This window comes from Culex pipiens, chromosome 3 (assembly GCF_016801865.2).
Source record: "Culex pipiens pallens isolate TS chromosome 3, TS_CPP_V2, whole genome shotgun sequence".
NCBI lineage: Eukaryota > Metazoa > Arthropoda > Insecta > Diptera > Culicidae > Culex > Culex pipiens.
In genome coordinates, this window is record NC_068939.1 from 81,695,504 (window position 1) to 81,715,400 (window position 19,897).

The window sequence follows — 19,897 nt, forward strand, 5'->3', positions numbered from 1 at the left end:
ATTCTATAAAATGCAAGAAGGGGTTCCTGGCAGTCTGAGAAAATTATTATAAATATGATATCGTTAATTTCCTCTACCCTATGCCTGGGATTTTGTTTTGCAAAATGAAAAGAATAAATATTCAATAAAATTTCAAAAGTATTAACAAACAATCAATTTTAACTAAGAAATTAATGGTTAATATATTTTTTTAATTCACTGAAAGTGTCATGTTATTCACAAAGAAAATAAGTTCTAATCGAAAAACGGACCTCATTATCTGAAATCTTGGACAATTTTACGTAGAATAGTCTTAATAATTTTTTCAGTTAACTTTTTTTCGTAGAATCGCGATAACTCATGATAGTTACAAGCAAACCCCTTATGTTTATATATCAAAATTTTTGTAATTGTCTGCTCTACAACTTTGTTAAACATTGTTACACTCTGAAAAATAACCCTACAAAGTTAGAAAAAACACGAAATTTTAAAATGAAAAATGTTGTTCTAAATGTAAAAATGACCCTTCTGGGTCAATGTAGATTCGAAAAGTACATTAAATTTCCCATAAAATGACATGTTCCAAAAAATTTACAGTCGTGTAACGGAAAATGGCAGAGTTTTTGAAACTTTTTTAGTGTTTTTTTCGATGAAAAATACGTTTTTTCGGAATTCTGAGTACGCCGTCAAATCGGGCGTCCAATTTAAAAAAAAAAAGTCCTTTTGACACCCAATCTCATCACAGTTTCAGGCTGCAAATTATTGAAAAACACCTCTTTTTTCACATGTTCAGAAATGGAAGGGGTCGTACCGCCTTTCCGGCACGAGATATCGAAAAATGGAACTCGGATTCGTGATAAGGGACACATTTTCCCGCTTTCGTGTGAGTTGGTAGAGAATTACCCAAAAGTTAACCGGACTTTTTTTTTTCAAATGAAATAATCGTACTAAGGCCATTGCAAATTTTATTTCAACGTCTATGCCTTCTTCCAAAACGCCTCAAATAATCGGGGGACAAAAAATATTAAAGCTGAAAATTTAAACAATTATTGAATAAAAAAAACTTGTGCAACTGACGGTATATTTGTTTAAAACATTGTATAACGTTAATTTTTTTATAAGACAAATTAAGTACTTTTAGACCTTCTGCAAATTATGAACTTTGGGACCACAGACCGCTAGTAGCATAACTCGAACAATGTATGAAGCCATCCTGAACTGAGGTAAAATTACAAAGAAAAAGTGGTAATATGCAATTTTCCAAGAAAAACACCTTCCAAATTTACACAATTTTTTACTGTGTTGGTTTACGGTAAATGCTACTATTAAGATTCAATTAGAAAGCAACCCAAATACATGCTCATCTTTTCATCTTAGGTTGTAAACCATGTTCAATATGGCTAAATTTGAGCCAACCAAGCAAGCAAGCAGCTCACTCAACCGAACTGCATTGCTAATTGAAGCCCATTTGTAAGCAACACCAGCAATCCAATCTAGACCCCTCTAGCCCACAGCATATTGCCGATTTGCCTCGTGCTGCATTCGCAGCGCTTGTGGTTCCAATATATTGTGAAGTGCACTATTCAAATGCCCTTTTCGCAGTTCAATTCCCCCCCGTCCTCTCGAGAAAAGGGAGGTAGGGTGAGTGGAAAATCTTTGAATTTCCATCTGCAAAACCCGCAGTCCTCGAGCAGCTGTAGCAGGTTCCAACCCAGACACTGGACTGTGTATGAATATTGATTTCCACTTTCACCCGGGGAAAATTCTCGCTCGCTCCGTCCGTCTGGGAAACTCTCGTGTGCACTTGAAAATTCACACACACTTGCGCCAGACGCTTGGTGGAGGGGGAAGGGGGGATTTTCCACTCGCACCGAGGCGTCGCGACGCTCGGCAAGATGAAACCCTCTTCGGGAAAGGCGGCCCCATTATATTTCCATTACGCGCTCGACTTAGCCACCAAGGAAGCGTGGGTACTCGCCTTTCATGTGTGTGAGCTCAAAAGGGTGTCTTGATATTCACAAAAGGAAATCATTGAAAAAGTAATATGAAAATTAAATAAGTTTGCTTATTATTCAGACTTAAAAAAAAAACCTAAAAAAAAATTACGAATCAAAAATTCAAACAATATGTTTTGTAGAGTCATTGCTTCAAGACACTTCCTCCAACAAATCACCCTCATAAATTCAAACTCTGGGACACTCTGATGTTCTACGCAGATGGATGAACCGCGCGATAGATATTGGTTTGGGATTGCAAGCAACGCAGAACGGCAGAGCGATATTCTGCGTTTGGCTTTGAATTCGAAATTTACTCTGCCCCCCCAAGCTCACAAGTTCAGGTTTGTGGCAAAAGCAGAAGCAGCAGCAGCAGCAATATTGATTTAGATTTATGCGAATTTGAATTTCATATTCGATATGTGCCAATAATTCCTGGCTGGTGGCTACAAGCTTCGCAACTAGTTTTGAACGATAGATGGCGCTGATGCTGCTGCTGCCAAGTGGGAAGACAATTGAGAAAATCCACAAATACACGCTTTGAAGTGTGCACTGAACGTACAAACACTGGAGCGAATTGAAGACGATTGTTTCAAGACGCTAAAGGGTAAACGGTTCAATAATCAAAATTCAATTGTATTAAAAAAAAATATTTTAATCAAATATTTCTTTATTGAATATTCCTATAATAATTACATTTCTTTAACATTCTTTGTGGTATGGCTAAATGCTCTTCATCTTTGTTTTACATTTCGTTTTATTGTTAACTGTTCACATTCAATTATTTATTTCAATGTGTTTTACATTTTTGCATTGAATAGAATACATTTGGGTGAAAAAGAAAAAAATCACTTTAACAACTAATCCTAACTCAAAAATAAAAACTAAACTCATTAAAATATTTAAAATTATTAGAACGCGTAAACTACTGTATTTTAAGATAAATCCTCCAAACGTTCTTACTTGTTCCGCACGAGTTTTGCAACAACGCAGTGTTGTTGTCATCTCGATGAAAAGTTCAGAAGTTCTTGTGGTGAAAACAGGTCACTACTGACTTCATCCATTGATTGGTTTTCCTTCATATTCATATTGTATTCATATTAATCAATTAATTTGTACAAATTAAGTAACCTTAAAAAAATAAAAGGCAGGCTTTGAAGTTTTAAGCTGTTTATGGGATTGTTATGACCTTTAAAAAATCCAACTCAACTCTAAAAACTATGAATCTCTGAAAATCTTCATAGCCCGTGTAAAGGTTGATTTTGATTGTAGAGGATGGATGCATGTGAAATGATCAACCATAATAACACAAATGAGCAACTCTCTACGAAATCGGCCGATTTCAACCATTTTTATATTTTGTATTTTTTTATTTGACTCAAACTTTGTGGGGGCCTTACCTGTGATCAAAGAAGCTATTTTGTGTCATTGGTTCACCCATACAAGTCTCCATACAATTTTGGCAGCTTTCCACACAAAAAAGGTACGTACACACTAAAAAATTTGGAATTTTACATTTGACGTGATCGTATATTAAACCTAATACCAAAACATGTAATCGTATATTTGATGTAAAATTATGTTTATTTTGACGTAAACTGATGAAATTCTCGTTGGAATACCATAACCTCATGCGAAACCTGAAATTACATTACTTATAACCCAACTTCACGTTTTATTTGATGCACATAACTGGAGCATCAAATTTGATGTAATTTTACATCAAACGAAACCTAATTTCACGAGCTTTAGCCGTTACACTTTTGTCTGAGTGGCGAAACGTCAAAACGTTCGCCATGTTTGACGCCGCAAAAAATATTATGCATCAGCGTTTTTCGTCAAGATTATCTTATTTTTTTTTCTTTTCTGGCCTGGTCCTGCTTTCGGCACTCAAATCAAAGGTAAGTTTAAGCATTCTTGAGGTGGCCAAATAGATCACTAATAGTTTTGACGTTTTCCGTTTCGTTGCGGTTTGTCGCAGGTTGTCGAAATCATCGAGCTCAAAGAAAAAATCGGCGATGTTCCAGTTCCAGTTCTGTCCACTGGAGAGGATTTTCCCGAATTGGACCAAAACCGTAGTGACCAAGAAATGAGTTCCTTCAAGCATGGCAACATCTCCAGTTGTGTGGCCAACACACTACAAACGGCATGCCGGAAAATTTGTAATGGAACAAAGCCATAGATGAAATTTCAGTGAAAATGCGAGGAAGAAAAATAAGACGATTTGTGACTGTGAGTGAAATAGTGTGATGAATTGAAATGTGTTGCAATAAAACCATAAATATCAGATAAACAAACGTTTCTTTTTATCTAACAAGATTCCTATTAGAATCATTCTCCACCAAACAGTATGTTAATGTAATTTTACACGAACTTAGATGATTGTAGGTCGTGTAATTTTACGTCTTATTTAACACTAATTTAGGTCTGATTAGATGCTCCAGTTATGTGCATCTAATTTGACCGAAAATTACACGTTTTTTTCTTAGTGTGTAAATATTCGAATATCTGTAACTTTTGAATGAATTTTCTGAACAATTTGGTGTCTTCAGCAAAGTTGTAGGTATTGTTGAGGACTATTGAGAAAAAATAGGTACACGGAAAAAAAATATAATCAACATTTTTTCACAAAAACTCAATTTCCCAAAATACGTATTTTTTTTATTTTCGAGATTTTTTGATATGTTTTAGGGGACCAAAACCCGCAACTTTTGAGCCATACAGAAACATGGTTAAAAAATTTGCCGCCGAGTAATGATTTTTTGAAAAAAATAGTGATTTTTGGAAAAAATCCAAATTTCATGGAAAAACAAATCTGACGTAATTTTTTAATGTAAAATTGAATTTTCAATCGAAAAGTACTTAACAGATTTTTGATTAAAGGCTCTGTTTTCAAGATATAGCCACCGAAAGTTTGAATTTAGCGAAATATTTGCAGTTTTTTGATTTTTAAAAATAGTGACCATGAGTGACCATTTCTAAAAATATGTTTTTTGAAAAGTTTAGAAAATTTGCCATAAAATTGTCTAGGAGGCATTGAAGATTGGATGTCTGGTTGCTGAAATACAGCGGCTAAAAAAAAGAAACAGGAAAATTAAAAATTTTTAAGTCTCACCCAAACAGCCCACCATTTTCTAATGTCGATATCTCGGCAACGAATGGTCCGAATTTCAATGTTAAAACATGAAACATTCGTGAAATTTTCCGATCTTTTCGAAAAAAGTATTTTGACAATTTTTAAATCAAGACTGGAATTTTAAATGGGCGTAATATTCAATGTTTGGCCCTTTCAAAAGTGATGAGTACATAGAGTTAAATTTAGAAAAAAATATAGGTCGAACATGGTTATTTTAGAACAATTAAACTTTTTCAAGGTAAGGCAGGCATCAACCACTTTAAGGTGGATAAAGTAACGAGTTTTATCTTACTACCGATTCTTGGTAGTATTCTGTTTCTTTTGACATTGAGCCCCTTCACGGGTCCCCAACAGACCGTTAATATGAAAAATAAAATTTTCACCAAAACCAATAATTGGATATGGTTTCTGGGACCATTCTGCAAAGCAAAAAATCCTATGGTAAAATCGCATGCAAAAGCATGCACATCACCTTCGTCAAAAAAGACACTTAATATTACACACTGCATGTACAATTTTTGTAAACACAAAAAAAAATTGCAACCGACGGGGTTCAAACCCAGCACCATCAGTAAGGACTGGCGTCTTAGCCCGCTCGGCCATCTGAACGATGAAGGGAGGAAAGGATAAACGCATATATAAGCTTGACATTTCGTTCAAGTAGGTTTCCCATAGGGGGATGGCGTCGCTATTTTTAGACCACAATTTCAACTTTTTCTCATCGAAACCGACTACTTTATCGACTTCATTTTGCTGGGCGAGATAGGACGCCGTCTATTTTTAGACGATGACTCAGCACTTTTCCACTCTTGCACTTTAAAAAACCAGATGGCAGCACGATGTAACGCCACATCCCTATACTGATGGGCTACATATTTCGGGGTGTAATATTACACTGAATTTCATAAAATAATGTAAAACAATTTTTATACCCAGGCCTTTTACACGCAGCTGGATTACTACTTTTTTTTGCTGTGTGCACCTCTGGGTCGAGTTTCAAAATATTTGCCGGCAGAATATTCGAATACGGTCAGTATAAGTATTTTGAGTAGAAATTAAGGAGAAAATGCATGTAAAATGCGTAGGAAATGTTTAAAGTTTCAATGTTTCAGCTCTAAAGCGTTGCCGGTCATGGTTTTAAATTGTACACAGCAAAAAATCCGATGGTAAAATCGCATGCAAAAGCATGCACATCACCTTTGTGAGAAAAAGCATGTAATATTGTATGAGAAAACGTGTACACAAAAAGCATGTACCGAAGAAAAAAAATCAGGTCTGCTCACCCCAAAAATAACATCAATCCGGCGAGAGCCGCCGCTATGAAAATAGTTGGATCTTCACCGATGTGGCTGTAGGTTCCCCATACATCGTATGCAGTTAACACAGTATACGACGTACGGAAAACCTACTGTTACATTTGCATTGATCCGTCTATTATCAAATCGCCGAGATAGCCGAGTTGGTTGGGGCGCGGACTTGGTAATCTGAATATGACTCTCGCCGGATTGATGTTCTTTTTGGGGTGACCAGAACTATTTTTTTTTCTTCGGTACATGCTTTTTGTGTACACGTTATCTCATACAATATTACATGCTTTTTCTCACAAAGGTAATGTGCATGCTTTTGCATGCGATTTTACACAGAAATTTTTTGCTGTGTACTTTAATGTAGCAGAATGATATAAAAACGATTAACGGGACTGACTTATCCGGATAAAGCCAAAGCCATGTGACTTAAGTGCATTATTTACAAGTTTATATCTAAATATTAAAAAAAAACTCCTCAATTAGGCAATTTTAAGTCAAGGAAAACTAGATTGCACAAAAATAATTTAAAATGGGGTGACTTTGAGCCAAGCGGTGGAAGGCCTTTCAATAGGTTTTGAATTTCGAAATTATTTTTATAGAAAATAGCAGAAAATTGCATAAAAAGGAGCGGCCGTGGCTGACTGGTTACGGTGTTCGCTTTGTAAGCGAATGGGTCCTGGGTTCGATGCCCATCTGCTCCCAACGAGAAAGTTTAAAAAGGTTTAGAAATATTTGAAATACTGTATATCAGCGATTCTCAACCTTCACCTAGCCTGGTACCCCCTGCCGTGTAAATCAAGTAGGCCCGGTACCCCCGTTGAGAACAGCTGCTGTATATGAACAAAAAATCAAAGTCGCTAGAGGTGGGGTTCAATCCCCCGTCCTTTTGATTGTTAAACAAAAATACTAACCACTACGCCATCACGGCTTGGTGAGCTATGACTGGAACTAGGAATACTATTACTACCAACTAAATACGCGCTGGGTTCTTGTCCATTTGACAAGGGTTCGGATGTTCGGAATAACGTTTGAATTCGATTGATGCAAACGTTCTTCAGGGCGAGACTTGGCGATAAAAGCTGAGGAACCTCGCGCTCGGCTAGCCAGCGTAGAAATGGTTCACCAAAGCTCGGCAGAGCTAACACCATCCAAAAAGGGACGTGGCGTTACATCGTGCTGCCATCTGTTTTTTTTTTAGTGCATAAGTGGAAAAGTGCTGAGTCATCGTCTAAAAATAGACGGCGTCCTATCTCGCCCAGCAAAATGAAGTCGATAAAGTAGTCGGTTTCGATGAGAAAAAGTGGAAAACGTGGTCTAAAAATAGCGACGCCATCCCCCTATGCCTATGCGAGTTATTTGCATGTATAGAATGTAGATCTAAAAATACATGGAAACAACTAAATTTGTAAGAAGCGACCGCGTGGACCCGTTTGGTAGGTTGCACACACACACAAATAGCAGAAAATTGCATAAAAGTTTGATTTTTAAAAATTCATTTATATTGCAAGCAACTGTAAATTTTCGAAAAAAAAAACATTATCTAAAACGCCTTAAATTTTTATTCGATTAAAAATTTGATTTTTATTTAAAAATTACTTTTTTTATTTAGTTTGACTACTTCTGAGGGGGGGAAATGGGGATCTTAGTTGCTTGCTACAATGTTGGAAGTGGTGTTTTTAAATCATTAAAGAACTTTTTGAACAATTCCCAAAAATATTTCTAACGGTCGATTTTTCGAAAAGTCATTTTTGGCCAACCTCATAACTTTGAATTGTTCGTTCTAAAAACGTGTTATATTTTCAGAAAAGTTAAGTTGTCTTTAACACAACCATTCAAACAAAATTATGTTGAATTAAGTTTCAAAGAAGAAAAAAATATCAAGACTTATGCCATGTTTTATTATTTGAAAATTTATTGAGATTTGTTCAAGAGAGTTCAAGAGCAATGAATAAATCTATAAAATAAAATTAAGCAAACTTGAACTGAATTGAACAAAAAAAAAAAAGTTTCTTCGCTGCTGACTGATTCCAATGACAAACAAATATAAACGTAAGAGCTCTCTTGAATTGATCGGATTACGCAGAAAGCCCTTCTGCTGCTGTCATCGAGGTTCCCAATTACGGCAGATATGCTCACCACACAATAACAAAGGATAATTTTCCTCACGCAACAAAAGCTCCCGGCAGCATTATGGTTGTCACCTGAGCTCAGTTGGTGTTTGTGAGAACATGTCACAGCAAGTGGTTGTAAATATTTTTTCTTCGTCGAGTATAATTTGTTTTCAACAAGAGTTCAACAAGACCTTTTCTGCATACAATGTCTAAGTTAGGGTGGTTCAATTCAGGGGAAATTAAAATTTAAAATAATTTCAATTGAAGGATTTTTGAATGATTTAATCAGATTTCTCAAAAAAAAATGTAAAATTCAAGTTAAACTACTAAACTAATCCAGCATCCCTTGCGATCCTTCTGTCCCATTATCCCGCTTGCCGTCAGTGAGTTGGTGTAGGTTTTCCCATGTACTTCAGCCTCAAGAACACTCCGTGCACTCCAAAGCCCCGGTGCGGTAGTGAGTGGAACACGCAACTGTTCGCGTTTTCCCGGTGCAAACGATCTACCTCAATTGTTGCATCGTTTGCGTGTGCTATGCAACGGGATGCTGTCGTGCTCTCTTGTCATAAATGTAATTTAGTTAATACTTAGTGGAAGATTCTTTTTAATCTTTAAAAATTATAAAAAATGTGTTTAATTTCCTGTCTGGATTTTCCAAATTCTTTGAAAAATTGAACTGACGATTACAGCAAGAAGCCACGACATTCATCATTTGTGCAGCAATTCCACGTGGCACTTCCTGGGCAACCATGGTTAAGAATCATCCGGAAATTCACAGCACAACAACCTAGTACAGCTGATGTGAACTCGGAGAGCAAAAAAAAAAGCGTGGTAAACAGGTTGCTGTCACTGGTTCAGTGGGTTGGAAATGTTGTTTTGGGGCCGCACTACAACGAAGGGTGCGCGCAACCAGCCAGAGCTGACTGCATGCATTTTCCACCTGACAGAGCCCTAAATTGTGGGAAGTTCAGCTGAAGAGTTCTTGAAGAGGCTGCTGCATTCGGAAGTGCACCGTGCTGCTCTGTTTTGTAATGGGGTTAAACGGTTTGTTGAACAATTTCCGTATGGGTTTGTAAACGTGGCTGGATGAAGATGCAGTTGAGTTTGTAAACAGGTTAAATGGCATTCAAAAATATTATTGAAGCTTTTATGCAAAGGAGAAAATTATGTAAAATAATTACACAACACGACATTTTTGAAGTTGATGTCAGTAAACGTTAAGTTTTGTCAAGGTATGGATGGACTTGGACTCTCTGAACACGTTCCAAAGAATTGATTTTTAGTGATTTTCCTTCGAAAGAATGAAGTTGGAAATTTTGAGTACAAATTATATGGGTAATTCTTTACCAACTCACACGAAATCGGGAAAAGTTGCCCCGATCCCTCTTCGATCTGCGTGAAACTTTGAGCTAAGGGGTACCGTTGTCCCTGATCACGAATCCGAGGTCCGTTTTTTGATATCTCTTGACGGAGGAGCGGTACCACTTTCATTTTTGAACATGCGAAAAAAGACGTGTTTTTCAAAAATTTGCAGCCTGGAATGGTGATGAGATAGAAATTTGATGACAAAGCCCAAGCAACACACTTTGTCAGATAAACGTATTTCCTAACTGGTTGTATAACCGATTGGCCTCGTTACCACAACTTGTTCTACAACTCCTGTGCATTGGAAAAAGCGCACTTTTTTCTGTTGTATAACTTGCCAGAATAAGATGCAAGTTATCAGAGTAAGTTGTACAAATGTATTTGACAACACTGTGCTAGCTAACAAGAGATTCAACCAAAAAAAATGGGGCGAGGTTAACGGCTGTGCTGTCAAATCAAAGCGCACACTGAAAAGGAAAGATAGATTGAAAACAGTTGTCTAACCGTTACCCAACTTACATGTAAACAAACAGTTTTTATTAGAATTTCAATCAACGACGAAGCCAATAAGAAAAGTTTCTCTGACTATTTTGGTACGCTTGTTTCTGCCCGATTTATTTAGAAAAAAAATAGAAATTGTATGAAAAAAAAAACAATCCTTTCGCGCTCTCTAACTGTGATTCTTGTGAAACCCTCTTCATGGCGAACTTTTAGATTTTCCTTTTTTGATGAACTTCGTCTTTCCCAAGATTCGATCCGATGACTTCGACGATTTGTTGTTATCTCCACGGCAGGTTCAGGCGCGCTTCCACATCTCTCCACGAGGCTTCATAGTAAACAAGCTGGCCTAAACGTCAATAAGAAGGCTGCTGTCAGCTTTGTTATACAGCAGTGAGCTATACAACTTAACTCCAGAAAAGGCTGTCATTGGAAATAAAGTTACATTAGTTTGTTTCAAGTCAGTTTTTATAACTCCATTATGTAACTTTGTTATAACAAACCGTTTCAACTGTCATTTCGATTACCGTACCACGGAGTAATATTGAAAATCAGTGTGATTTTAATTTGTTGTTTTTTCTTTCATGAACTCCATGAGCTGATAATTTTTGTAGCTTTTACCGGCGATATATTTACAAACTAATCGGCCAACAATTCAAATTATTGCAATCTTCGATAAAACAACATTATTGAAAATCTAAATACCTCACGTATAAATTTACACCACCTAACAACACGCAAAGTCAAGTTGAATATGTTTGTTGATTATCAGTTAGATAACCTATTCTCCGATAACATTTGTGTAACAATGCGAGAAAACCTAAGGTTATTTATAGAATGGTTGGCCACGCCCATTTTTCAGAAGATGCAGTCTCATGACAATGTTAGATAAGCAGTGAAACAAACAGTGCAATATTATTCTTATTCAACAAACTGTTTTCGAGGAAAACATTGCAGATGAGGGAACAGCATCTTGGCATATCAGCATTTTGACGTTTGATTACAGCTCATAAAAAGCGTTTTCGACTGAAATGAAGTGATAAATACCTCAAACGGAAGTGAGCAAGCAAGTTTCTATCGTAGGTGTTCCAAAATAAGTTGTTTAAACAGTGTAAATCAGCAAATTGGATGGAGTAAGGAGCGAGTGCTAAACCTCCCAAACAGGTGAGAATTTTTCCTATGTTGTGTTTTAAAGTTGGCAAAGAGTGAAGTTGACTGTGTTTTAACACTTTTGTGGCACAAAACACGATAGTTACATAAGTCAGTTATACAAGCAGTGAAACAAACTGTTATTTAAGTTATGTTCAGATTTTTTCTCGTATGTTTATCAAAAACAATTGTCGGACTATTATTCAACAGTCGACAAGTTATGAGTGCTACTTGGGAGGGACTTTTATGTAAAATTAGACGATTTAATGGCGTACTCAGAATCGATAAAAACACTAAAAAAGTTTTAAAAATTCTCCCATTTTCCGTTACTCGACTGTAATTTTTTTTGGAACATGTAATGTTATGGGAAGTTTAATGTACTTTTCGAATCTACATTGGCCCAGAAGGGTGATTTTTTCATTTAGAACAAAACTATTCATTTTAAAATTTCGTGTTTTTTCTAACTTTGCAGGGTTATTTTTTAGAGTGTAACAATGTTTTACAAAGTTGTAGAGCAGACAATTAAAAAAAAAATTGATATATAAAAATAAGGGGTTTTCTAATAAACATCACGAGTTTTCGCGATTCTACGAAAAAAAAGTTTTGAAAAAGTTGCTTTTTGTGTTTCTCTTTTTTTGTCGTCCGTGTCTGTCGCGGGTGACGATGAACAGCCATGATCGACGACGACCAACTTTTTCAAAACTTTTTTTTCGTAAAATCGCGATAACTCTAGCAAACCCCTCATGTTCACATATCTAATCATATTTTGTAATGGTCTGCTCTACAACTTTGTAGAACATTGTAACACTCTAAAAAATAACCCTGCAAAATTAGAAAAAACAAGAAATTTTAAAATGAAAATTTTTGTTGTGAATGAAAAAATGACCCTTCTGGGTCAATGTATATTCGAAAAGTACATTAAATTTCCCTTAAAATTACATGTTCTAAAAAAAAAAAATACAGTCGAGTAACGGAAAATGGGAGAATTTCTAAATAAAAATTGGTGTTTTTTTCGACGAAAAATACGTTTTTTCGGTATTCTGAAAACGCCATTAAATCGGGCGTCTAATTTTACATAAAAGTCCCTTTGACACCAAATTTCTATCTCATCACCGTTTCAGGCTGCAAATTCTTGAAAAACACCTCTTTTTTCACATGTTCAAAATTGAAACGGGTCGTACCGCCCCTCCGTCACGAGATATCAAAGTTACCCCTTAAGACAAAGTTTCACGAAAATCGAAGAGGGATCGGGGCAACTTTTCCCGATTTCGTGTGAGTTGGTAGAGAATTACCCTTTACTGAAATCAAATTGAAAAATGTCGAATTGTGTAATTATTTTTTGAACGTTGGCCGGCAGTGAAATCATGAAAAAGTATAATTTCTAACACTTAGGGGGAAGGGTTCTCGTGAAACGATCTTTGATTTCAAAGGACAAAAAAAAAAGGTCGAGAAGTTGAATTTGGACCACCATAATGCACCCGGCAATCATTCAAACTGCATGCAACCTGAACCGTACGAACTTTTAACTCAGCAATGCAATTAACCTTCCGGGGCAGATATCCGGCATCAGCTCTCTGTTGGAATGTATCTTTATGCAAATGATGACTTCCTTTGCAGCACATCACACCCGGAAAGCATTCTGCAGTTGAAAGAGTAGAGTGATATGCTCAGTTCACCCATCAGTGTGCTTTCTCTCTTCTTAAATTTAATATTATGTTGTTCAATCGATAACAAACTTACACACTTTTTAGGAATTATGAGGAAATCAAAAAAGTAAAATTTTGATCAAAGCAAATACAATTAATCAAAACAAATCAATGCAAAAACCATTAGTCACGCGAGAAAGATTGATGAACTCGGAGCAATTCCAATAATTGTGAGTGAGAGGGGGAAAAATCAGAATCACATGATCAATTATGAGCACGACAAATGTTGATGAAATAAAATGCACAGACAGATACGGAAGGGCAACATGACGCAAGGATAATTTTTGCAGGCAAACAAGCAAAACCTTTCACCATCACACACACGTTTTTCCTCCGGAAAAGCTTTCCCACCACGTTCGCTTGACACGAGGAATAAAAGAAGCTCGACCCGACATTCGCTGATGTGAATGAGTAATGAATTTAAACATATTTTTGCGCCAGAGAAAAAATAAACCCAAAAGCTTTCCATCAGAGCAGGCTGGCTTTTCAACGTCACAACAAAAAGGCGGCTCAGAAATCCATCCTGAGAAGGCTTTCGAAGAGCTGCAACAAAAAAAGGAAAGAAAATCCAGCTGCGAACACATGCGACCCGTTTCACGTTGGTTTTTCACGTTTGTCGTCTCAGAGTATGCCACAAAGCATCCTTTTGGGCGGGGGGAGAGGAAGAAAGGATGTTGTGGCACAAACCTGACGGCGCGTGACAAAACTGGGCAAAAGTAAAGAAAATTTTGCAACACTGTTCCATCAAGGGCAGGGGTTGTTATGCATTTATTTGTTTGAACTTTTGAAGTTAAAATAAAGGTCGTTTGAGTGTAATTTGAACAGTTGTTAAACTTTTTAAAACTGATGAAATGTCTTCAATCACTCAACGTGTACATTAGTCAATGCAAGGCATGGAATAAACATTTAAAAATGTTTGATGAAAATATCAGATAAGATTATTAAAGATTGTTTTTGTATCAAAACATGAGACATGAGAAGACATGAAATATTTTTTTTTAATTTGACGTTACAACAGATCAATTTTTCTACTTTGTGTTTTTCAAACTTATAGAGGCAAATTTATATGCTTTTTAATCGTTCATCCAAAAAAACAAGACATTTAAGAGAAGCTGCAATGGAAATGAAGTCCTTCGATGACCTAGAACATCCCAGATGTATTAACAATCATTCACAGTTATTAGCCTATCATATTCACTGAAGCTGTCTAAATTAGATCCATTATCATATCCATGCTCATATTGATGAAGGTGGCGACAGATAAACAAATAAATCATCAAAATCATGCAACTTAATTTACGAAAGTTCCGGAAGACTTAAAACATCCAAATATCTAATTCAAAACGAATTTTTCATTTAAAAAGGTAAAAAAAAAAGTTCTATAATCACTGCCATATTCGAAACAGTTGTGTCAAAGTGTCATTCTTATTTGTAATTTGCTGAATTTTCCGAAAAGTATACTGAAAGCACACGATTAAGTTTTTGGGGATACAACTTCGAAAAACTGGTCTAAAATGGTCAGAATCATCAAATTCTGATAGCACATAAAGAAAATCACTTATGTTTGTACTTAAAAATGTTTGTTTTTGTCTGTTCTAAAACTTTGTGCTTATTTGGTACACTCAAAAAACGGACTCTGCAATGATATAAAAACCACGCATTTTTTCAAATAAAATGTTAAGTAATAAATGGAAAATAACCTCTCCGGGTTATTGCAGATTTGAAAAGAAAATTCAATTTTCTAAAAACCCCTTTGAGCTAACTTGGGACGAACGGATAGCCAGAGGCGCTCGCGAGCGCTCGCGCCGAGAGCGAGAACGCGAACGAAAATGCGAGCGCGAGCGAGAAGAGAAAAGTACAACAAGTTCTCTCCCTCGTTCGCGAGCGAGAAATGTTTTCCTTCTTCTCGCTCGAATTCCAACACTGGTCTTAATTTTTGTTCTGATTTTTTTTTTATTTTGAAGGGGAGACAAAACTAATGAATTCACAATGTTTTGAACACAAATCATGGAGGGCTGGGTTTTTTTTTATGATTTCATGTCTATTTTCAATCACTTTTCATTCAAATTTCTTTCATGTTAAATTCTTTTTGAAACGTGTTTTCTTGCGTTTTATTTGGCTGACCATTCTGTGCACTGTGCCGAAGTTTGGTTGAATTTGGTTGGCGGAGTCCCCAGCTATCATTAAAAATGTTTACAGTAGTTGGGCATGTACGTGTGTCAAACGCGTTCTGACTACAATCCCTTTGGCCAGTTGTCGCACTTGCAGCAATTTTCAAGGTGTGTTCAAGGGATTGTTCAAGATAGCACGATCAGATCGAAACTTCTTTCATATGAAAAGTGACAAAAATCCGCGGAGCTTTTTTGATTTTTATTGAATATCTCATAGGTGAGGCATTGTGAGCTGCACGAAATGCGTTCTTAACTCAATTTTGGCCCAAAATGCACGTACGACAAGTTAGCACGACGGCGACGATTTAGAACAAGAAAAATTATTGCATTTTTCGTGCAAAGAGGTGCACGAGCCAAGGCAAACGTACAAAATGTTATTCTTATTTGATGTTTGCAAAATAAAAAAAATGCTTTTGAAAGCACTTGATTGAGTTATGGTATTAATACTTCGAAAAACTGGTCAAAAATGAGCCAAAACTTCAAATTCTGTTAACGAATGAAGAATACATGAAAATAACTTATGTTTATCCATTTTTTTAAGTCTTTTCTACAATTTTGGAGAAAATTTATACACTCCAAAAACTGACCTTGCAGTGCTACAAAAAACACGCATTTTTTAATTAAAATGTAAAAATGATTCTTCTAGGATATTGCAGATTCGATAAAAATTCTCTGGAATTTTGACCGTTGAGTAACGGAAAACTCCAGTGATTTTTAAACATTATTTTATTATTATTTGATGATTAATATTCAATTGCACAATTTTGAGTGCGCTATCGAGTCGGGTGTAAAATTTTACATAAAAGCCTTTTTAGACCAAAATTCTATCTCTTCACGGTTCGAGCTAGAAATCATTAAAAAAACGTGTATTGGTAAAAATCTAAATTCGTGATCAGGGACCAACATTTCCTCTAAGCGCAAAGTTTCATTCGATGTTATTTGTGTTGGCAAAAAAATAACCTTATTTAAGTCATTTATATAATATAAGTCATGACCATAAAACAAATTTAAAATTGCAAGCTCACCTTGATAAAATGTGAAGAAAAAAAAGTATCAATAATTCATGAACATAATTTTTTCTTCAGAGTGTAACGTGTGTTGTGTGATCTAAAATTTAAAATAAAAACATATAAATAATTTATAATAAATTGTGCTATTTGATGAAAAATACGAGAATAAACGTTACAGAACCGATTTTACTTGTTTTTTTTTATAAAATATATTTTTGTAGAAATTACTATAAATTTTGCCTAGATTTCGGGGGAAATTCCGAAGGGGGATACGCAAACTTTAAGTTTAAATTGTTTTGATCACAAATCATGGAGTCCTGGTATTTGTACAATTTGATGTATATTTTTAATCAGTTATCATTTGAATTTCATTTATGTAAAATCCTTTTGAATCCACCATTCTTGCATTAAAATTTACTAAAACACAAATTATTGGAGTTTATTCTTTTAATGCTAAAATTATTCTCTTGCTTCAAAAACTAAAGCAAAAATTCAAGAATTAATTGCTGTGTTTTTGTTCTATTTATAATATCCTTATTTGAATTAAACCTGATATTGAATTCAGCTATTTATTAGTTTAAGCTGTTGAACATATTTTTTCAAGTCTAAATCTCTCATCATCAGTGGTGGTTCACAGAACCTCTGCCTATATCAGCAAAAGGTTAAACTTTTTTCTTATTCTATATAAAAGTTATCCCAAGCAGCATTCCAGCAAAAAAAAAAACGTAGATTGAAGTTTTCTTATTCAACTTTTCACCTGTATTCGGCAACATTCATCTCGCAGTTTGTTCAAACAAAACGGTGCGAGGGGGCAAGCAAAATTTCATACAATTTATTTTAACCCAAACAAGCATCCTTCGAGGCAATCAACCAACTGTTGTTGACCTCAAATTGATTTCCCTCCGACAACCCGTTCTTTCCCCCTTTCAACCAGATCCAATCATCTCCAGCCGGCAGAAGGTGGTGAAAAATGTACCCCTCCAAGGGGTTGACAAATAAACCTTTCTTTTGCTCTCTCTCTCTAGTTGGGATTGGGGTGAAAATTTTCAGCCCAAACCGTCTGGGTCCAAATTAAATTTCAAGGGACTCCCCCTGAATGATGTCGATTCATCACCTCCGGCAGGGTTCTGCTTCCGGCGGGAAGAATGTTGGCTCACCTGGGATGCCTTTCTGGATGGATATAAATGACGACTGAGGGGAGGAGTACGGGGTTGGACTGAGGGGGGACGACATTAATTTGGAGGTACTTCGATGTGTGCTTGGGAAGTTGCTGCAAGGGTTTAGGATGTCAAATAAAGGTGAATTAGGATCGAGAGTGCTCCGTCATTGTGACATCAAGAATGGTGGATATAATCATGAGAATTGTGCTTGCTTAAGAAATTTTAACTATTTTATCAGAATTCATAAACATCCCATATATATTATTACGTTTAATTACAAATCAATATTATTTAAATATATTAGTACATAAACACACATCAACATAACATCATTTCACAACGTTAGAACTTTCATTGACATTTTATTTAGCTTCGGTAATTGGCTTCTGTTTCGGCTTTAGTTTGTAGTTAGTTGCTAAGATTTTCTTTGGTAGATTTGTATTTTATATTTAGTTTTTTTTTTTGTTTCTTTTCTTTCTTTTCTTTTTCTTTCGGTATCTCTTCGTTTTGAAAACAAACACACTAACAACTCAACACACACACTCACCACAACCTGTAGGATGTTATGCAGGAGGACGATGCTAGTGTAGTCATCTACGAAGAAGATGATGAGAATGAATTGTTTGGCAATATTGAGGTAAGTAAATGTGTAAGTGATTTAAAATAAGCTGCTATGCTTGAAATTCAATGCTTTTTTACGCGATTTTGGTTTTCCAAAGCCAACGCAACAAAGTGCCACTCTTCTTTTGATGTGCCTTTGGTAGTTTTTTTTTTCAATTTCGCTACACATAAAAGCGAACAAATTTAATTAAATTTTCAGCTGAAACCATAGACACGCTCTACGCACACTGATTGACTTTACCGTGCGGTTGAATGGGTTGGCCATTAGTTGGGAAAATTTCAATAAATCACGAGCAATTGATATTTTTTTGCTGGAAATTTGTCTAAAAAAGGTTTTTTTTTTTCATTTAGTATGGATGATCATTTTCTAATATTTTCTGACATTTCTGACGAGCAAGTGTGACTTTATTACGACTTGATAGTCATTTGACGGTGCTGTACTTCGACTGACTGACAGCCTTCCACGACAGACATGACTTTCAACCAGTCAGCCCCAACCTCAAATTCATTATCAGACGCCACATCATCAGCACGGCAAATATCCGCGGCGGCTAAGTGAAAATTCCACTTACGACCACACCGCGATTCCTCATAAACCAGACCGTAAAGCTGTCGTATCTCTTTGGCAAGAACCTGGCCGCAACAGCAAACGCACTTTTCCGCAAGCCCTGTCACCCTTGACACGTGAAAGCTCATCCTTGTCAGGACCTTGACAGACAAGTCAGGAAAAAAGAAACGAAGCTCATCCCGGGGCCACGTTGCATGTCACACGGTCGTACATCAATGGCTGGCCCGCAAGTTTGAATATTTAGTTTTACGAGCTTAATGAAAGCGCCGTCCGGAATGGGAGATTTCTTTCCTCCTTTCGGCAGCACACAGTCTGATGACACGCCCGTCGTGGAATGGTTTCGGTTGTGCCCTTCTGGGGCAGCATGATCTGACTTGTAAATTTGCGTGATTTTTTTTTCTTGTTAAAATAATGATGTGAACGTTTTAAGTTTTTTTTTCATTTATGGTGACTTTGCAAATCAGTCATGAAAATCATAGATGTCAAACATCATTTTCTGAATATTTTTTGAAAAAAAAAATGTGCATGGAAACAAAAAGTTTATTAAGTAATATAAAATACTAAAAACTTTATTACACAAAGTTTTTTGAAATATAAGAAGACAAAATTCCGTTAAAACAACTGTTTTCATTAATTCAGTAAAGAAAGAAGACATTTTTAATCACCAAAAATATCTGCCAGACGTGCTAATCAGTTCTACGCTTCCGATTAACAATGTCTAAATTTGACTGTTTCAGTTCTATTGACAACCAGAAGACAACGACGAAATGGGTACAAATAATTTTATCTATTCCTTTTAAAATTTTAACTTAGATCTGAAACTTAATAAAACAGTGCAAATGAAAATTTAATGAGCAAGATAGGATCATACATTATACGGAAAACTTTTAGCTTTTTTCAATCTGAACGCTTTTTATTAGTTTTTCAATTGACAGAAAAATTAAAATTTCAAAAATCAAATTACGAAAAAATTGAATGGTTGTTATGCGTATCCAACAACCCCGTAAGTAAAAACTAAATTATTCTATATCAGAGTAATTCTCTACGAATTCGGTTTTTTTCTTCAATTTTATTTTTTGTATTTTTTAATCCGGCAGAAACTTTTTTGGTGCCTTCGGTATG

General features: G+C 35.8%; 1 protein-coding gene across 14 annotated transcripts in view; it reads left to right on the forward strand.

Moving 5' to 3' along the window:
• The window catches only part of LOC120414208 (collagen alpha-1(XVIII) chain), a 622,129-nt gene that overhangs the window by 441,439 nt on the left and 160,793 nt on the right, over window positions 1-19,897 (forward strand). For 12 of the 14 annotated variants that reach the window (XM_052710469.1, XM_052710470.1, XM_052710472.1 and 9 more), the window contains one exon: window positions 18,146-18,223. The exons of the other annotated variants lie outside the window; for them this stretch is intronic. In XM_052710469.1, coding sequence (XP_052566429.1) covers window positions 18,146-18,223 — 78 coding nt within the window. The remainder of the gene's footprint in view (window positions 1-18,145; window positions 18,224-19,897) is intronic. 14 annotated transcript variants of the gene reach the window in all.